General features: G+C 31.7%; 2 protein-coding genes across 2 annotated transcripts in view; one reads left to right on the top strand and one right to left on the bottom strand.

The window, feature by feature from the left end:
- Window positions 1–22,161, top strand: part of LOC143919699 (uncharacterized) — a 492,686-nt gene that overhangs the window by 384,425 nt on the left and 86,100 nt on the right. The gene's annotated exons all lie outside the window — the stretch shown is intronic.
- Window positions 122–21,282, bottom strand: LOC143920199 (uncharacterized). The gene is made up of 3 exons (XM_077442939.1): window positions 20,650–21,282; window positions 3,254–3,337; window positions 122–1,660 (listed from the first exon to the last, which is right to left on the bottom strand). Exons 2-3 carry the CDS (start codon window positions 3,289–3,291, stop codon window positions 652–654), a joined length of 1,047 nt encoding a protein of 348 aa, XP_077299065.1. The 5' UTR covers window positions 3,292–3,337; window positions 20,650–21,282; the 3' UTR covers window positions 122–651.

Here is a 22,161-nt window from a genome sequence, read left to right as displayed (position 1 = left end):
GATTTTTTGAACACCGTTAGTCCTATCAAACTGAATCTTAGTATTGATTACTAAAATTCTAATCTAAAGTTGAATGGAAATGGTATGTCCCCTTATAGGTGTCCTCTTTTTTTAAGTTTTTGAATTCAATCATCTCTAAAACCGCTAACCAATTCAGACAAATCAGACAAAATGAAATTTTGTTGCATGTAATAGAAATTATAAATTTTATAAGCTGATATTTTTTAAATATGTTTACCTGAACCGAAAGTAGTACTTTTACTCTAGAGAATCGAGGTTTTTTAAATTTTTCTCAGAAAAATTTTAACTTATTGAACTGAAATTTCATATCTAGAAGTTTAAGCTTAATACCAAGTTATCTATAAAATTTGATAAGCATCCGTCAACCGGAAGTGGCAGTTTACTCTTGTTCGATTTTTCTACCTCTTTCATGTGTACGATTCACGAAAAAAATCAAGTATAATTCTTGTATCAATGTGATGAAAATAAAAAAAATCACTAAATTTAATAAACCAGAAGTGGGATTTTTTTCTTTTAGAAAACTCACAAATGTTATGACAACGATGTGATCCACACCCCCGAACGTATCAATTTGTATTTGTATTCTTTATGTACTTACAAATATATATGTATATATAACGTTTCCGAAATTTATGTTGTATATGAGTTTGATGTATCAACAGGCAATACACAAGTATGGGTATAAAAATAGAATAAAAAAAAACTTACATAGCAAACACTACCGGAGTCTCCAGAGTGCGTAGAGTTGGCCCTAGCATAATACTGCTGCCAAAGACTTGGCTTTCGAGCGTAAGGCGAAGGTGGAGCAGGAGGAGCAGGCTTCGGTAGAGGTCTTGGAGGTCCTCGGGACAGAGCACGAGACAGCTGTCGCAAATCTTGAGGTCCAGCCCTTCTCAGAGCCACCAAACCCAAAGCCACCCTCTCCCTCGCCTCCCTCAACAGCCCCCCCTGAGGTTCCAGACGCCTCGAAGCCAAAGCCTCCTCGAGAGCCACGGCGACATCTTGCAACAGAGACCTCAAATAGTCCTCCCTCGCCACACTCAAACTAGCCCCTTCACTGTTCACTTGGCCAACCACTTCCTGTTCGACCTCCACCTGAGCCACACTCACACCTTCAGCCTTCTCCTCTTCTTGTTTGATGAACTGCGAATACAGCAGGAAGGGATCTGCTTGCAACGAATCGTACTCGACCACGTCCTTCTTTTCATTTTGAACTACGGCGCTTTCCACTTCACTCTTGGACACGTACCCCTCACTCTCGGCCACTTCCTTTATCCCTTCGTCCACGAAAGCTTCGTTCACCTTGGCGAAGTACTCGGCTTTCTTCGGATACCCTCTGGTCACCTTGGGCAGGTACCTCCCCTGTTTGGTGAGCAGATCCTCGAACTTCTTGGCGCCGTTGTAGTGTTCCGAGCCGCTCTCATCTCGGACTGAATAAGTTGAATAGATCGTGTAGGGGTCTTCTGATCCGTCGTTGTGCCATATGGGGAGTTCTTTGGAACCCGCTAGAGGTATGGAAGGTGGAGGACGATCGCTGACGGATCCTCCTCCTGATCCTCTCTGGCTTCCGTATCCTGACGAAGAGGCTTTCGATCTTCCGGCTCCTGTGTCTTCCGCTTCCGAATATATGGGATTCAGCCTGAAATCCAACAGATCCAAAATTAAAACCACACGTATAATAATATGTACGTAAGTAGTCATACCTACAAGTTGTGATGTTATGTAAGCGGCGCGTTTGTCGTGTGTTGTTGATGTGTGCGCGAAAAGACAAACTTTCACTCATTACAATGAGCAGTTTTGCGATTATAGTGTGCGCAAAAAATTGAATTCTACATAATAATAAGTCACGCGTGTGATTAGCATGTTTTAACCCCTCCACTACTTGTAGTTCGTATGTATTACTTCTGTGCTATTATTTATAATAGGTTTCCAAATTGACGTTGAGAGATTTATCTTCATTACATTTATGTACCTACATACATGTATACATCTCTATGCATTGCAATCAAAAGAATATAAATTGGAGAATCATAATTTAAAGTTAATGCTGTCTTTTTTGTTTAATGATATCACTGAGCAACAATAAAAAAAATACATAAGTGGAAAATAATCAAATTCTATTCATTCATTTTGAAATTCGAAAGAGACTTTGTAACTATGTATGAATGTATATAACGTTTGTTGGGAACATTGAAAACAAATCAAAAATAATTACTATATCGATATCGATTCAAATAAATTTAATAAAAAAACAAATTAATGTTTACTATTAGATTTTTTTGTTATGTTTAAGCTGTTTATATTACAATTGCCGAGCGAAGCCGGGTAAAAACACTAGTATACTGTATTTAACCCATTAAATTCGAATATGACATTGATTTTTGTTGGCTTCTTCTCATTTATGAAATATAAGCATTAAAAAAAAACGCAATTTTTACAGGCTTTAGCGGTCTTAAATTCAAAATCTATTATCGATGTGCCAAAATTAAGTATTGGAATCTATAGTAAGATGTTTTTTTCGATTGATTTTTTTTATTGCTTTAAAATACTTATAATTAATTATTGAGCGAATTCAACAAGTCAAAAATATACGTTTTTCTTCGAAATATTATGAACTTATTTCCCCATCTATTACTTAACCACGTTTCTAAATTTATAATCAATTTTTTTTTTAATATCTAAACGCCCTAATTCGAGTGGTAACTGATTTTAAATTGAGCTAAATAATAAACAAAGAGACAAAGAGTGGTGAGCGCATCACTCCATCTCACTCGTTTAATAAACGCATAAACGCATAAAAAATTGTGTAAAAAAAATATATTTTTGACTTTTAAAATTCACTAGATAATTAATTATAAGTATTTTAATGCAATGAAGTATCACAATCAATGGGAAAAACATCTGAATATTGATTGCAATACTCATTTTGAACACAAAAATACTAGATTTTGAGTTAAAGACCGCAAAAGACAAAAAACTGTAAAAATTTCGCATATTTTTAACGCTTATATCTCATAAACGAGAAGAATCCAACAAAAATCATTGTCATATTCGAGTTTAGTAGGTCAAACTTACATAGTAAAGATTGATTAGTCTCCGCTCTGGTAAGAAAACAAAAGTAATTTTGTTGTTGATCGACGTACATTAGGTCATATTTATAAAGTTGTTGACCCAATAATTCATAATGCTATTGATGATGATAAAAGGTTAAAAAGTAGTGGAATGATTGTACCTTGCTAGTGACGGTGGCCCTCCAGGCCAGCCCTGCATGGCCACCCCCTGACCACTGCATGCCACGCCACAGCCTTCTTCAACCCTGAAAAAACAATTTAAAAAATAAATACCATAATCGAAAACATTATTCAGAACGGTCATGGAAATTTTTTTCAGAAAACCTTCGATGAGAGGTATTTAAATTGGAGATTTTCATGCAAACGAAAACACAAATATTTGACATTGTCCCATTAAAAATAGATAGCAGCGTGGTGCACGAAACGTGTTGCAAGAGGGCAACACACACTCACATACAAATTACACACGTTTCGAAATATGTGATTATGATGGACCTAATGATGCAAATGGACGATCAGATCCGACTCCATCATTCGTCATTATGATGAAAAAAAAATGACTTAATCCTCTACGATATTCAGTCACGCTTTATATATGTAAGTATATATACGGGGGACATTAATAATGGTCATTATTAATTCGACATTTAGACAAAAGGTTGACCGTTAATGGTCAGTGTCAAGTTATGTACCGACTCGGCTATTATGACCCCATTTTTAATTCAATACTGACCACGTGAATTGTGCAGTGATGTGAATTATTGAAAAATGTATTCATCTGCAATATTACAGTGGCTTTTCAAATTATCTGCAGATGCAGTATTTGACAAAATGCTCATATTTTCGATATTTACATGCAAATGTATATTGAATTTGATAATAAAAATGACCACTTTGTTAAAAATATTATTACTTTATCTATGTACGTAGTAACAATAGATGAAGTTTTGTGATCATGCGAAAATTCGAACTCGAGATTTTGACTGATTCGAACTCAGAATCGATTACTGATCACGTTTTCATGATCTAGAAAAAATGTGTGTGTGTGTGTCTGTGTGTTTTGGGGATTTTTTGAACACCGTTATTCCTATCGAACCAAAACTTGGTATCGGGTACTAAAATTCTTATAGACATGAAGAAAATTTTTTTCAAATTTTTAAGTTGACCGGAAATGGTACATATGTACCTCCCCTTATAGGTGTCCTCTTTTTTTTAAGTTTTTGAATTCAATTATCTCCCAAACCGCTGACTGAATCGGATTATTTTTTTTTTACATGTAATAGAAATAATAATGTCTATAACCTTATATATTTTAAATATTTTTATCTGAACCGGAAGTAGTAGTTTTACTCTAGAGAATCGAGGTTTTTTATGTTTTTCTCAGAAACCTTTTGGTTTATTTTTTAATAGGTTCGTAAGCTTGAGTAACAATGACATTGATCGTTTTGTAATCGAGCAAAATGTATATATAAAATAAGTGTGTCTCATATGCAGTAACATTATCGCATACGAATGATACAGTTATGGGCGTAAGTCATGCGTTTCGATAGAGCACGAGCTCGAATGCATTTTTAGAATGACATGCGTGTGCAATTTATTTTCATACGACCTTGCAAGGTCATATGCAATAATAAATTGTAATGATTTAGATTTATCATCACACATGTGTACGTTATCAATATTATATATTTAAAATATTATTCAATATTTCGGTATGAAACAGTTCGCTTTCACCTTAACGTAACATGTACATAAGTGAAGATAAATTTTCAGTATAACTTTGCATACATTTGAATAAAATTCGCATCGATCGATCGTATCGCACTTGTTTGTGATTTTTCACGTCATTTAACACAGCTTTTTTATTTTTTAATTAATTATAAAATATTGATTTCGTAATATTATTATGTAATTGTTGAACTGTGACTTTGCGATTGCACAATCTAAAATTTATTAGTGCTATTCTGAATCTGTGTGTGTATCTTATTATGTTAATTGTATCGATAAGAATACAATGAATTATGTAAGGATACAGGTTTTCAATTTTATTTATGGCTTGTCCGTGAAAAAGTGACGGATTAAAGCGAAATAGTTTATAATTGGATTGTCCATTAAATAAATAAGTGGCCAATACGTAAAAGGGTCAGTTTAATGCTAATTTTTATTGCAATTTTATACTATTGTGTGACCCTTGATCAGAATTTCGAAATCTTTTCGAAAGACTTTTAATGGATTCGAATGAACCGATCAATTTGTTTTTGATCAATCGTGTTTTATTTTTATTCGGTAACTGATTTTTTTTTACACTTGTTAAATATATGTACAAGGTTTTGATTGTTATTTACGTAAATTCTCCATTAAGTTGTTTGCTCTTCAAAGATTTGATAGCCACTACACTTTTAAATAAAATACTCAATTATATATATGTACATGAGTTAAATTTATCACTTTGGTTGGTAAATACTTTTATTAGATTCATCAAAATATTAATTTTAATAAATTAAATACGAAAGTTTAATACAATGCTATGTTGAATTATATTATATTATTTTAGGTTTAATAATTATAGTTTTGTTAATTTTGTTAACTATGTTATATTAAAGTTGTTAGTTGCTCGTGTGTACATATGTATGTTTCAGTCAAAATGTATTTTCAGTTGTAATATATTCCAACTGGCGTTTTTGGTCATTCGTATTCAAATACAATTCAACTAGTAAATTATATCTCTACAAGCGCAAATACACCTTTAAAAATGTGCTCCAGTTGTAATATAACGGTCAGTTCTGATGTTTCTACTAATGCTTTAGAATACAATAATGCGTTACTGTTTGATACATATTACGAATAAAGGTAATGAATGTGTTCCAAATAAAAAATGTGACTTTCCAACTCAATTTACTAATCAAGTGACGTTTTCACGAAAATCTCAATAATACCAACAAGAATTGTAAATAGGTTTTTGAGCTCTATTTCCTATTATGCTGTACATTAACATTAGAATAATATAATACAATGATTACTAACAAAATTAAATGAAAATTTTAAAATAGAAAATGATCAGTAGATCAGTAGCTATTAAATAAGCGTATTGTAAAAAACTAAATGTATGTAAGCTTATTGTAAATCATAGTAACAATTAGATACAACATAACTTATTACTGAATACTTATCTCGCAGATAAAACCCATTGAAGAGATATACTTTTAGCCGTGAAATGTCAAATCTGACATATTTGGCCAAAAATCAATATACATCGTGGATTACCCTACAAGAAGCTACACGCCAAATTTGAAATTTATATATACATTTGAGAGTTAAAACTATAAATATTTATATATTAGAGATAACGAGAACCAATAGAGCAAATTTCATAGAATATAGAGTGAATTATAGGCGTTTAAACAATTAAAATCTTATATCGCCATATCAAGGCGAACAGGTTGTAAGATACGGGACGAACGCTTATTAAACGTCAAGAAGATTTACTTTCCGCGTGTTTAAAACGCGTTGTATACGATATTTTATCTCCAACGTAATGGCAGACGATACATTAACGTGTATTGATGACCAAAATGAGCAATATGGCAAAGTATGAAAACAATCGGATAAGAGATAAAAATGACCACTGACACGAAAGCCATGTGAAACGTAAAGGAGGTATGTAAAAAGATATAAGATGTACTGTGTACATATGTAATTTAGTAATAATAAAAAAAAATGAAAAATATATACTATAGTACCAACTTAGTCAAAATATATTACAACTGAAAATACACGTCAATTATAACGACAGTTGCTACCAGGTTAGATGGAATATATATTCCAACTAGTCAAAATATGTACATATATTACAACTGGAAGATAACAACCGTAACACATACAAATATTTTCGATCAATGTGAATCTAAATTTCGATTTAGTAAAACTTATTTATTTAACTTAAGTTTAGAGTCAAAAATGATGCAGCAAGTATCTCGTTTCGAAATAAATATTTGAATCAATACATCTGGTACTTTCTCAAAGTACACTAGAACTTAAGAGGGTTTCGGAATGGTTCCCACTAGGGGTTCGAAATTCGGACATTCGAATTTTTTTTTTTCAATCCGAAATAGTTATATTTCGTCTGCCAGATAAGGATTCTTTTAATATTTAAATACACGTCAACTATAACGGTAGTTGGTACCAGGTTAGGTGGAATATATTCCAGCTAGTCTAAATACATATATTACAACTGGAAGAACACTTCAACTGTAACATACATACATATATGTAAATTCAAATGTAATTACTGAAAGCGAACATAACAAATGCCCAATCAATCTAAAATTGTAAATACAAATGATATAATCTAAATTAATTTGATTTATTAAAAAGTATGTATTGAGTAATTAGTTCACTTTCAATACACAAGTTGTATGAATAAAAAAAAGGTTTCATTATGAAGTAAACCGCTTCGACTTAGATCAAGATTAGTATGGTCTGCTCTGTTGCAAATTCCGCGACGTTCACTCTCGTTTTCTAAATGGAAAATCCAATGAAAAACTGCTTCGAAAAGAATCAATGGTGCGTTTCGTCACGTAGATTTTCCGCAAGGCTAATGTCAATACGACAAAAACAATACACCAAGAGTGAAAACTCTCGTTTTCTAATAAAGAGCGAATCTTAGAATTCCTACAACGTAGTCTGCCTACTTCAAAGATCTACATAATATCAATTTCGCTTCCGCATCAGCTCGTCCTTACAGAATAATGTGCATTTAAGAGGCTTTTTTTCAGCTTTTATTTAGTATCTCAAAGTACGCTTCCGGGTACGATGACATCATCGTCGATTGGACAGCAAAGATGCAACGCCTCAACCCACCAATGACCAATAATTACACAAAATTTGCAAAAAATATATACATATATCATAAAATGTCATACATTTCTAGCCCGTATACAAAGTTTTGGGAAGACGCCGAACCGCCTAAGCCACCGGGTGGGCAACCACTTTTTACTATGGCATGCAAAAATACTATTTGACACAGATCTTGATTACAGCATATACAAATAAACCGTTTTAGAATGTTTTGATGCAGATCTGATCTGTCATTCCAGATATATCTAATTATGAAATTGGTTACCATTTCATGGTATATAAAAGGTGTTTATCGGCTATTTCGAAACTACATAAATGGGCCGTCAACATTTCTTCGTAATATTTATCACTAATGAGTGGAATCTACCTCAAATCGTACCGCACTCCCCGCACCGCAACCCAAACACTCTCAATGCCATCTCGGATATTTCAATTCTAGCGCGCGTGGCCATTTATATTTGCTACTTAAATATTTTTACTACTTAATAATATTAACTTTTTTGCTAATATTTTTACTATTTCCTAAACATATTTAGTAAGCGTTAATATTCTATGAGGATGTGGCTATTTGTACATACAGTATCGACGAATTATTGGCTATTTGTACATACAATATCGACGAATTATTGGCTATTTGTACATACAGTATCGATGAATTATTGGCTATTTGTACATACAGTACATAGTACATAAGAATATTATAAGAATTAGGATTTAAGATTGATAAATTATAAGATTATAAATTTAAATTCGTCGCCAATAATTCGTCGATACTGTATGTACAAATAGCCAATAATCCGTCGATACTGTATGTACAAATAGCCATTCATTCGTCGATACTGTATTTACAAATAGCCACATCTATTCTATAATAGTAAATCTAATATATAATTTCGAAAGAGACTTTGTAAGTATGTATTGTTGGTTGGTACGTCGAAAACAAATCAAAGTTTCTATGATGATGATTTGATATATTTTTTTCTAGCCTCTAAGCTCGCTTTCGACTTTTTCATGTGACGAAATTTTTCGATTTAAATAAATTTAATAAAAAAACAAATTAATGCTTACTATTAGATTAGCCATATTTAAGCTGTTTAAAATAATAAATACCAAGCTTATTATTTTAAACATTATTTAAAATAATACATTTTTATAATAATAAATATTTAAAATAATAAATATGTTTAAAATAATAAATATTTAAAATAATAAATAATTAAAATAATAAATATGTTTAAAATAATAAATATTTAAAATAATAAATATTTAAAATAATAAATATGTTTAAAATAATAAATATTTAAAATAATAAATATGTTTAAAATAATAAATATTTAAAATAATAAATATGTTTAAAATAATAAATAATTTACAAATACCGAGCGAAGCCGGGTAAAACCACTAGTCTACTATAAAATAAATAATATTTTCACAATAACCACTATACATTATACTATTCCATTAATTTTTTGAATATTTAAAATTGTTAAACACACATACATATTATATATACAGTTGTGCGAATGATATATCCACGTTTTTAATAACCAAGTTTTACTGAAGCGATCTACACAAAAGGCTTAATAGTTTTCTAGACTTTGCTCACTTTTCATCAAGTGCACCATACCACTACATATACATACACAGTATAGGTATATAATGAGTAAACTATGTCTATTTTGTTCAAAAGTTGCACAGTTGTTGATTGAGAAGGCATTCATAGGGTTAAATCATCACTTACAGAGCGCAGAGTTATTAAGCGACAGTAAACACACTGTTTTTTGTTTGTTTGTTTGTTGGTGCTTAGTTGGTCTTCTGTAATTAAGGCAATGAAAAGCAGCAAAAGATTCGACGACAAGGCCGTCACTGATGTAATCTTCAATATTATGAAAGGAATTCGTCTGGGTATGAGCGCGTTAATGATATATTCAAATAACGCAAAAAAAAGGTTGACGACGACCGTTGAAATAAAAATTCGCTCCTTTCACATGTTTGCAGCATTCTTATCTCACAAATTCGCAAATACGTGTGCACGATCACGTTTACTCGTGATTTTATTGTCAGCTATGTATGTGCATGCATACATTTATTTGTAAGGTGCTCACAAATTTTCGATGCGACAAGTTGAGAAATTAAATGTGCACTATTTGTGTAAACGGTCCGGTGATTTTCGTGTCGGTTTGCTTTAAACGCGATTTTTGATCGCTTTTGCAGATATCAAAACGTGAACTTCCTTTCGTTTCGTTTCGGTGCAAATTTCACAACGGAAACTCGTTTTGGTTTGTAGCGAAACGGGATATATAGGTATTTATACACTTGCACCGATTGCAGATCGAGTTGCATATCTGTGACGTCACCCAGTGTTGATTAAAACTAACATGGCTTCTTCAAAATTCGCTCATTTTGGTGTATGTGTAATAATAGATGCATTTGATGACTTTTCCAGTTGGAAAGAATTGAATCTTGTACATTTGAAGGAAACTATTTAAGGTACATGTCATCGACTTTAGAGAGCCTTTAATTTATTATGAGCATTTATAAGAATTTTAAATAGGTTTTTAAGCTCTTCTTCCTATTATGCTGTACTATATTAACATTAGAATAATATAATACAATGATTACTAACAAAATTAAATTAAAATTGCAAAATAGAAAATGATCAGTAGATCAGTAGCTATTAAAATAGATATAAGATGTATTGTGAACATAATTTCGTATGCAGCAACAAAATCAATTTAATGTATGCAGCAAGAAAGTACACTGTGATAAGAAGTGACTTTTGAATCTTATATAATAATAATATATATAAAAACGGACGAGATGTATGTATGCATGTGGGTATGTGGCAGACGCGTCGAACAATATGGACTACTAACAAAATTAAAACATTAGAATAATATAATACTATGATTACAAACAAAATTAAATTAAAATTGTAAAATAGAAAATGATCAGTAGATCAGAAGCTATTAAAACAGATATGTAAGGTGTATTGTGAACATAATTTCGTATGCAGCAACAAAATCAATTTAATGTATGCAGCAACGAAGTACACTGTAATTAGAAGTGACTTTTGAATCTTATATAATAATAATAATGTATAAAAAAAACGGACGCGATGTATGTATACATGTGGGTATGCGTCGACCAGTATGGATATTTTAAAAAAAAACTAATTTTAGAATACCAGGAGTATATGTTGTGCCTTGAGATATTTAATAAAATAGACACACGCAAACGAGGCGGACAACCAATCAGCTTGAAGTGGCCCACGTGGACTGAAACCTTTGACCAATTAGAGGAACGTACAGTCATTCTGACCAATGGGTGTCTGTCATTCTGACCAATGGGTGTGGAGCGTCTGACATGTGCTCCTGATATTGAGCGCTGAGCAATGTCAGGCCAAGCGACGGGTAACGTCAGCGTCAGATGCACGCAAGGATGCGCGGGAGCGTACACACATACATACATCCACGAAGACATACACATATTAATTCCACATTTCAAATGGATAAACGGGTTGGATCGGCGAGCGTGTACTGCGCATACTTAACTTTTAACTATTAATACGTGCGCGCGCCTATAAATTACCTTACATTATATTTATATATATATCATATAATTTGGGGGTATTTGTGACTCCAAATCGATCGTTTCTTATCAGAGTTTGCCAATTTCATCTGATCATTGTTGAAACGGTTCCTCAAAACTGTCAAAAAATCATCTTTCCTGTTGTCACAAATCTTCTGTATTTATTTTATACACGATTTGTAAAAATAATGTACAAATCTAAAATCCATAGATGTCTCAATGGATTAATTCTGTAAATTATTAATTAATTAATTGTTATTTCATGTTCTTCAGCTTCTGGCAATACAGTGATTTGTGTAATAATAAAATGCTGCATTGTTTGTAATTAATTGTCCAGGAAGGCGCATTGGAGTCTTCCTGTCAAGCCTTCCTGGTATAAATCTATGTAAAAATAAAATAAGTTTGTTTTAATTCGCGTATCAATTCCTTTCCGAAACCACCCGTTGAAATCAACGGACAGAACACTATTTTATAATAAAATAAAATCGCTGCTTTGTGCTATTTTCACATTCACAATAGCCGAATCAAATTCACAATAGTCGAATCAGTCGAATGACATAATACAATCAAAAATGCAAACTGCATAATAGATTTTTTTTTCAAATGAAACCAATCTAACATTTCAGTCCAAGGCTGACCAGATGCAGAGCTCATCTCCAAGTTGGTCTTGAAAATGGAAAATTTTGGCCAAGCAAAAATGCCAAACGGACCCAGCAAAAGTGTCATATACATATGTATGTATATGCATAACGATTTGACATTTGTTCGGCGGCCAGTCCTCGACTTTTCCGTTTTTGGATCTCTTTTCGGATCGACACGCGTTAACTTTTCCGCACACTTTCGCCATTTGAAAGATAATCGGTACGTTGAGAAACAATTTCGTCCACGCAGAATCATCAAAACAATGACTTAATCGCCCGATAATGATAATGTACGGCCGTTTTTCCAAACACCGACACAATGAATAGCCAACTATGTATGTATGTATATGTATACGAGAAGAATACAAAAAAAAAGCAACGATATCGCATTACGAAAACAAACATCGAATTCGATGGTCCACTTTGTATGCGTTCCACTTTCGTTGCAATGTTTGATCTTCGAAATGAAAGTGAAACGTGGGTGGGTGTTCGGAGAAATGATCCTATGGAAAAACTTGATGATATCGAAATGTCAAAACATAAAAAAATAACGTATGGAAAAAACCTCGCATGATAAAAGTTTTAATTTGTAAATGGAAAAAAATTGAGGTTGTTTTATATACTGAACTAGCTGAACCCGGCATGCGTTGCAATGCCAGAATAAGGCATACAATTCCCGTTCCCGTTTCAAGTGATGGTTGGAGATCAAATAACGTATCTTCAAAGCCGTGTCGTCATAAACCAACTGGAAACGTGGTTACCAACGAAAAAATTTCCTTGACTACACAATGGCGCTTCAAACTTTCGCGTCGGTAAAATCGTAATTACGAATATTATTATTAAGAGGTTTTTTTCACAGTAAGCTTCCTGGACATGCATATATATATATATATATATATATATATATATATATATATATATATATATATATATATATATATATATATATATATATATATATATATATATATATGTTATGTATATAAAATACATATACGTATATAATATACGAGATATTAGGATTTAAGATTAATAAATTATAAGATTAGAAAATTAAAGTCGATTTAAATCTCACTAGGCTAAGATGTTTCGTTTCATATTCGTATATGTAGACTCGCTAATAAAATATTAAAAATAACGAATGTTAAATTCAAGTCAATATCAAGTCATGTTATAAATTGACATTTGATCGCTCGGTTTCTCGTCCGTTCGGTAATAGTTATATTATAATAACAGGAGAAATTGCAGTTTCAGCGGATAGTAGTCTAACAACACGAGGTTTTAACCGACCGAATGCCGGATGGAAACAAAGCGGTAATAAGTTAAACGGCCAACAATCTACAGCGTGATCAGGAAGTTGCGCTGTGGTGCTAAATTAATTCAATTTTAGGTTTTACGGATGAGAGTGTGCGAACGAGATACGAGTGTGAATTTGAAATCAAAATCTTTTTTAATTACAATACGAGAATAATATTCAAATGTATTTTAGTCAAAATTAAGGACTATTTATAGTATACGGCACAGTAGTGCACGGAAAAGACAACTTTTATTCATACAACACAGCAGCGAAACGACTACAAGATGTAGACTTTTCTGTGAACAGCTGGATAGTATGAATAGACCTTAATTATTTAATAACTATTTTGATGCCCGTCGATTTTGACGGGTGATTTCGGAAAGGAATTGATACACGAATTAAAATAAAGTTATATGTAATATATAAATATAATGAATTGTATTTTATAGACGCGCGCGCACGTATAATATTAAAGAAATAGTTGAGTGAGCGCATTACACGGTCACCGATCCGACCCGTTCACCCGTTCGAAATGAATATGTGTGTGTGTGTCTTCGTGGATGTGTGTTACAATGAAATACAAAACTAGATTGGCCATTGTAAAAAAAGGTTGGCCATTGTAAAGAACGCGCCGAACCTTAGTGTGTACTCTCCCGCGCATGTTTAGGTGCATCTGATGTTGACGTCACCCGTTCCAATATTCGTGAAATGTGCTTAATGGTAGCGTGTATGTTTAGCACCAAGTGATCAGTGGATTCGATCCGCCATACTGTCGGTTAGATTTGGGGGTATTTGTGACTTCAAATCGATCGTTTCTTATCAGAGTTTGCCAATTTTATCTGATCATTGTTGAAACGGTTCCTCAAAATTTGCAAAAAATCATCTTTCCTGTTGTCACAAATCTTCTTTATTTATTGTATGTAAAATTTGTAAAAATTATGTACAAATCTAAAATCCATAGATGTCTCAATGGATTAATTATGTAATTAATTAATTAATAAATTGTTATTTCGTGTTCTTCAACTTCTGGAAATACAGTGATTTATGTAATAATAAAATGCTGCATTTTTTGTAATTACTTGTCCAGGAAGGCGTATTGGGGTCTTCCTGTCAAGCCTTCCTAGTATATATCTATGTAAAAATAAAAATAAAATTAAATCGCGTCCGTTTTTACAAAAATTATTCCAGCCTGCTAAAAACGAAAATGAAATCGTATTTGAAAAAAAAGTTCACTTCTTAAAGATAGCCAAAAGTATTTTTAAATTGATTCACTTATTTCATATTTTAACATGCAGGTATATTATATACATTTCAATTTTATAAAATACTAATGAACCTCGAAAAAAATCTTCGTATGTTTTTTTATTAAATTTATTTGAATCCAAAAAAATATATTATAATATTTAACGACCGACCAATCACAAGCGTCTTTGACCAATCCAGCCAATCGGAATCGACTTTGATGACAGCCAATCGGTATCTATGTACTTTGATGACAGCCAATCAGAAATGAATTACAGACGCCGTTTCGGTTTTACAATATGTAAGATTTCAATCAAAATAATTGCAGACTTCAAAGCCGAGTTTTAAATTATATTCAAATAAACGATCAGTATTATTTTAAATAAAAGTTTGCTGTAACTGCATGCATATATGTACATATGTATGTATGTGATATCATATGTTCACTATTCATATTGAATTTGGTCAGTATTTTCAGATTGTATTAGATTAAAATGCTTTCCGAATTATTGTTTAATTCAAACATTGACTTTCAGTAAAAAAAATACTGCCAATTCACGAATTATGTAGGTATACCAAATTACAAATACTGCCAATTCAAGAATTATACAGGTATACATATACCAAAGTACTGACCATTTACATTAAAATATTGACTAAATAAGTCATGTAATCACAAATTCGAGTCCAAATTTAAAACTTTACTCAAAAATATCCATGTCACTTTTAATTTTAGCCTAACATTTAAAATGCACGAAATAATAAAAAACTTTGGCACAGACTTCAATGCTACATAATTGTGAACAAAGAACCATTCAATTTAAGTTAAGAAAAAATGAAAATTTTAGCTGTAAATACACGTAAGTAACAATGATTTAAAACTGAATATAATAAAATAATATGAAACACTAATTTTCTTGATTATTTCTCAATTTGAATTTTAAATGCAATTATGTATGTATGTACTTTTCTTCAGCAAATTTAATTGCATTTTTTTTTTGAAAAGTACACTAATTAAGCTACCTTTAATTCCACACGATCCAAATTGAACCAATTTCCTTTTGATTTGATAATAATTAAAATTATTACGGTCGATAGTTTGCGTGGCCCCATTAAAGCCATGCCTGGGGCAAAAGTCTTGTATTATTGCCACACCCTTTCCCCGATGCGGGATTTTGCGAAAGACTTTTGTCAATATGTAAATACCGATTATTAATACACTAATTGATCGAGTTATTATGGCACATTTTCGCGTTGATTAGCTCTCCACTATAATTAGAACCCGCATGAAGCTTTTCCGTGTAAAGTGCTCTTCAGCAGTGTGACGCAATATGATGAAACGAACCCAGACGTGTCCTCAAAATATAAATTTGTATTACATTAGGATAAAACGGCAATCATGTTTATATCATCATGAGCTGTCGAAAAGAAATAAAAAAAGATTTCACAATTGAAATTACGCACTTTTCGTTTGTTGCCATTGCGCGTACCCAGTCGTTATAGCATTTCGTGAAATGAAAATTCAACGAACACCAATTTGGATCAACGACTTTGGCGTCTAAAATTCGTTGCAAAATAATTTATCGAGTGTACGTTTCGGTGAATGGCACACAAAGACAATGTAATATCGATCAAAATTCGACGTCATTTTGTAATAATTTTGTGCTGTTGTTTTCTTTGACTCCTGAAATGTAAATCAAAAGTTTTTGAAATGACTTTCACAAAACTTACTCAATGTGATCTCAACGTACGAGTTAATCTTGAACAATGGTTGGTACATACATACATACTATATATATACATACATATATGTATGTATATTTTACGGCCTCATACTGTATATTGCGCTACAATGCTTAATCTATTTAGTGGATTGTGTATTGATTAACTGCAGAAAGTGCAGAATACCTATAGAGCAATGCGTGCAATTTTGAATGCGAGGAAACGTAAGAATGTTAGATAAATTGAAATGATTGGATATTGGAAAAAAGTCTAAACCCTCCCTTACTGAAGTTGGGTATGCAAGTGCCCCAATTTTTACGTTTTTCGTTCTAACTATATGGTTTTAAAAGCTATACACCCTATTTTTTTTGTATTTTTAGAATGAACTACAAGAAATTTATTTTAATAGATTTTGTATGATTTAGAAAAGGGTTACATCGTAAAAAATACATTTATACATTTCTACGTTTCAAAGTATAATTTAAAGACGGTAGTCATTTTTTTTACTGTTCGCTTGCATATAATTGTTGATCGATGAATCAATGCGAGAGAAAGATACAGCTATATTTTCGTAAGCTATTGTTTTCGTCACTTTAGGCGTGTGGCTATTGAGACATGCAGTAGCCTGTTGGCATTACCTATGTATGTACGTTTGCATTTAGATGTTTGTCGTTATTTTTTAATACAATAATAGTCAAAAACATGCTATAGGACTAAAACTTTTTTTATGTTGATGTATAAAATGATTAATAAGATATATATTGAACCCATTTGTATTGAGAAAAGCTCTATTTTGATTAAAAAATACTCGACCCCGTTTGATCTCGACGCTCCGTCCTTCAAAGGTTAAGCTATTAAATAAATAAATATTAAAAGAAACGTGTCGGTCTTGTGTTCGATCTGCACGCAGTCGTATTTTCTGCAAATACCTTTTAAATATATTTAATTTAATATTTACATATATTTAAGTGTTTAATAAAAAAAAATGGTAAAAACTACCTATCTACCTACCTACATACATATAAACAATATAAAATACCAATAGAAAAATGAATTAATTAAATAAATTTTCAACTTTCAGTTGGCGCAAATGCTCAGAGATTTATTTGCCTAGAAGAAACATTGGTAGCAAACAGTATATATATATATGTATAACGTTTTTTTTTATCTGTTATTATGCTCGTATTATATTCGTACGTTTTGGTTAAGGTTAAATTAAGCACTTTATAATTTGTATATGTATAAGCTAGATAAGAATCTATTACCCAAATATTTTAATAATCACATAATTAGGAATAGAGATATACATAATTATAAAACTAGAAATATGAATAAATTAATTATAGTTAAGAAAGCAAAAACTGTAGGAAGTTTTTTTCACAGAGGTGTTCAAATATACATATAATGCCCTTCCTGAGAGCATTAGAGGTGCTAGTAACATTCGTGCTTTTTTGAGGGGTGTTAATGGATACCTCTGTGGAAGATGATGTAATTATATATGTAAGTTTAATAAAATGCTATGTTTGGAATTATATTATATTATTTTAGGGTTACTAATTATACTTTTTTGCTATATGTAATTGTTAGTTTTAGTTTAAAATTGTTAATTGTGAAATAATTCATTAAAAATTTAATAATAAATAAATAAATACATATATTTTTCTCGAAATCGATTTGGCTGAAACATTTCATACCTCTATTTTTGGTAACTTTGAAATTAGCAAATTTAATCCACACGTAAACTGACAGATCGTTGCCTATGAACGATTTCGTATTGTATTCCAAGTACATATTATATGTTAAATACGTTTAATTTGATAGCTATTTTGAATACCACCGAGAGTAATAGTACTAGTTTTTAACGACGTTTAGTCAAATTGTGTATACCTAAGGCCTTTTGTGTACAATTACTGTAGTGAAATTTTACTTTGAGCGGATTAGTAAAGCGTGGGCGAGGAGAGAGTTCATCAGGAACAATTTAATACGAATATAATTAAGAAGAGGTCATTTTTAAGACGGAGAAAATGTTATATTGTGTATATGTACATAGATGTACCTATATAAAGTATGTATGTACGTTCAAATTATAAAACTAATTACTATTAGTAATTATTTAATTAATCAAATCTTAATATCCCAATAATGGAAATTCCACATTAACAGTAATACCTCACAATATTATTTACGTCTATTTATGAGGGCATTTGAATCTACGAATACTTTTAAATTTTGAACTCATTATAAAATAGTCAAATATTTATCATTTTTCAATTGAATTTGTTTTTAATTTTTTTTCTTATCTCAAAATTATAAATTAAAGCGTATAATTAACACAAAAAAATTTTCAAACGGTAAGAAAACTTAATTAACTTCCAAAATACAATTTTTTTATTATTAAGTAATATAATTTCTTATCTTACAATGTTTACCAAATCTGATAATATTCCGAATTTGGTAGTTATACATACATATGTACATAAATTGAAAAAAAAGCATGCAAACAAACAAATATTTACCGTTATTAGAAGACATTACCCATGCGATGAAATATCATCGCATGGGTAATGGCATATTAAGCTATGAAAATAAACAAAAATTAAAATAAATTTGTCGATCCTGTGTTCAATCCGCACGCGGTCGTATTTTTTTCAAATACCTTTTAAATATATTTAATTTAATATTTATATTTAATTGTTTAATATGAAAAAAAAATGTAATCTACCTACATATAAACAATATAACACTCCAATAGAAAAATAAATTAAATAATTAATTAAATTCTAAATAAATGGCGCTAAATGCTCTGAGACTATTGCCCTAGAGGAAACATTGGTAGCAAACAGTATATATAGAAGTTTTTTCTTGATCTGTTATTATGTTCGTACTTTTTGTTGACAATTTTTTAACTGTGACGTACATTGTATGTCAAATCAAAACGACTATTATAGTATTGCGAGCGTTATCGCACACAGATACACAGAATAGCGCTATTATTATTATTAGTAGTAGATATTACTATATTCAAAATTTTGAGGTAAGAAACAGACCGAACAAATGTAATATTTATAGCAAAATTCATAATAAAAAAATCGCCTTAACGAGACAAACGGAGTCACAAAGCGCACACGAAGACACACCGGTGTGGAAGTCTTTTGGTTTACAGAGGCAAACTGAGACACAAAGCAAGTATGCTCTTTGAGCGCCAATATGTTTCCGTGCACGTTTTGTACTCAGTGCGTTTTTTCACTGTGATAATTATGTACATCCGACCTTTTCAACTTTACCATACATATTCGCTTTCGTCGAAATTGATTCTACAATTTCTACACATGTACGAAATCCCCACAATAATCAAATTCACTTTCTCACATTCATATACATACGTGAGTAACAAGTGCATTAAAATTCCTGTACAGGGATTGTCAGATAAGACAGGAGTGCCGGACTTTGCCCAACCCAAAAGATAAAAATCATTTATATAGATCACGATTCGATCATCACCATCGAGACATAACGAAGTTAATCATCACCATCGAGACTCTGAGAGTAGTAGTCATTGATATCGACCCCGCAAGTGACGGTCAGCACAGCAGCAGAACAAAGCGAACCAAAGTTAATCGGTGAAACAAAGTTCTACGCATCCCATTTTATATTCATCATCGTTCCATAATTAAATCTGCAGTTTTCGAATATATCTACCAATATTATAAATGTAACGTTTTTATGATGATAAAGAAATCTGGGTTTGTTACAAATGGTTGCAAACCACGCGGCTGCATGCTTATTTCGATTGAATTTTGATTGTTTGAATTTCAGCATGTACGAAAGACGTTCATGGGGTTGCGCAGATGACATTTTGATGTACATTGATGATTGGCAATTCTTAAAATTGAGTTGGATCTTTCTAGCAAGTTTAAAATGGCAAAAGCCGAGACAAAAGTATGAAATGAACATGCGGCCACGTGGTTTGCAACCATTTGTAGCGGAGCGAAGAAGCGAAGAAATCTTGGTTTGTTAACCAAGTAATTAAAAAAAAAAATAAACTGCGTTTTGGAACATGACAGTACATATCCACTGTATGCATATTCACAAGCAGAAATTTCGCAATTCGTACAAGCATACATAGGTATATGAGCAAGTATATAATATATGTATGTACATGGAATGCATTTGTATGCATATATGTAGTGTATATGTGCATATGTACCTCTGAGTGATGCGAGGCGGTCCTGCCGCCAGGTGTTAAGATCGGAAGACACTCGACGATGGAGACGAAGAAGATGGAGACGAAGAGGAGTGGTTGCGACACTGTTTTTGACACCACCACAAGACAATACACCTCAGACGAAACTAGTAAAAAGAACACGGAGACGGATAATGCGGAACTCAAAAGTTTCACCGGCGACAGAACAAAAGACAGGCCGCCATCAGTCATTTGCATCTCTCGAATATCTGGGACATGTCACTCGCGACTGTACACCCCGACCTGAAATTTTGACACCATGTCTTCCATTTTTCTAAATCTATATGATTTTGTGCCCTTTTTATATTCAGTCCAGTGTGCATATATACATACATACATACATACATACATACATACATAGGTACCAAGTGTTAAATTGCGTTGCTCGAAAGGCAGACAATAGAAGATTGTCGAAGATTGTGCATTGTGCTCGTTCAAGGTGCAAAGATGTCGATTGTGCAATGCCTAAGTATTACGGTAACGCTTTTTTTATTTTTGTTTTTTATTTCGTTTTTTTTTACGTTGACAATGCGAGTTCTTTGTCCGAAAAGTGTTAAAAGTTTGACTTGCAGCTTATCGGAATACAATGGCGTATTCAAGTTGATGTTAAATCCGAGAGTGAATCATTTTAAATGTTCAAAAATAATATTTGAAATGGAAACGTATAAAAAAATATATAAAAAATGTTAATTTGAATTATTATCGAATACAGTTTGACGTAGAACTAGCACTAATCGTATACAAATAAGTGAAACTGTAACAATTTTTTTTAAAACCGCATGATGTGAAAATATGTCTTCTTAAAAATGTTTAGCTCATCTCCTGACAGTAATGATATATGTACGTAGGTTTTTCATTCCAAATTGCTCCTTTTTCATTTCAAATTGACATTGAATTGACATTCAAATCGACCATTCAAGTCAAATTGACCATTATTCATTTCAAATTGACATTCAATTTGAAATGAAAAAGGGTCAAATTTAAATGAAAAACCAATCGTTGATTAGAACAATAAAAATGATTTTTAATATTAATGATTACTTGTTTTCGTGTCGTACAGACAGACACAGTATTGCGTCAAAGATATGTATTTTGAAAAATATATGAAATTCATAAAATTTTATATGAACTGTACTAAACAGACGAAACTATTGTTAATCTCATTGATATTCGCGAAGAAAATGTATATACGTAAATGGAAAAAAAAACGATGAAATACATCAATATTTGAGAAACAGAAATTCTGTAAGTTTAATTTCAAAAAAAAATCCTAATCTTGAGCGTGTATAGTACTAATTTTAAGCAATGTTTTATACCTAGAAAATTGTTGAAAGTGTCAAAATACACGAAAAAGCCAAGTTTACTCCATACATTTTAATGAAAGAAATGAAATATTTTTACTATATGATCTAAATTGGCCTTAAAGTTTTTTCATTGTAGAATTTCATACGGTTTATTACATCATAATGTTGTTTC

Source organism: Arctopsyche grandis, chromosome 12 (genome assembly GCF_051622035.1).
Source record: "Arctopsyche grandis isolate Sample6627 chromosome 12, ASM5162203v2, whole genome shotgun sequence".
Lineage (NCBI taxonomy): Eukaryota > Metazoa > Arthropoda > Insecta > Trichoptera > Hydropsychidae > Arctopsyche > Arctopsyche grandis.
Note: the sequence above shows the minus strand (reverse complement) of the source record. Positions and strands in the feature narration are given on the sequence as shown.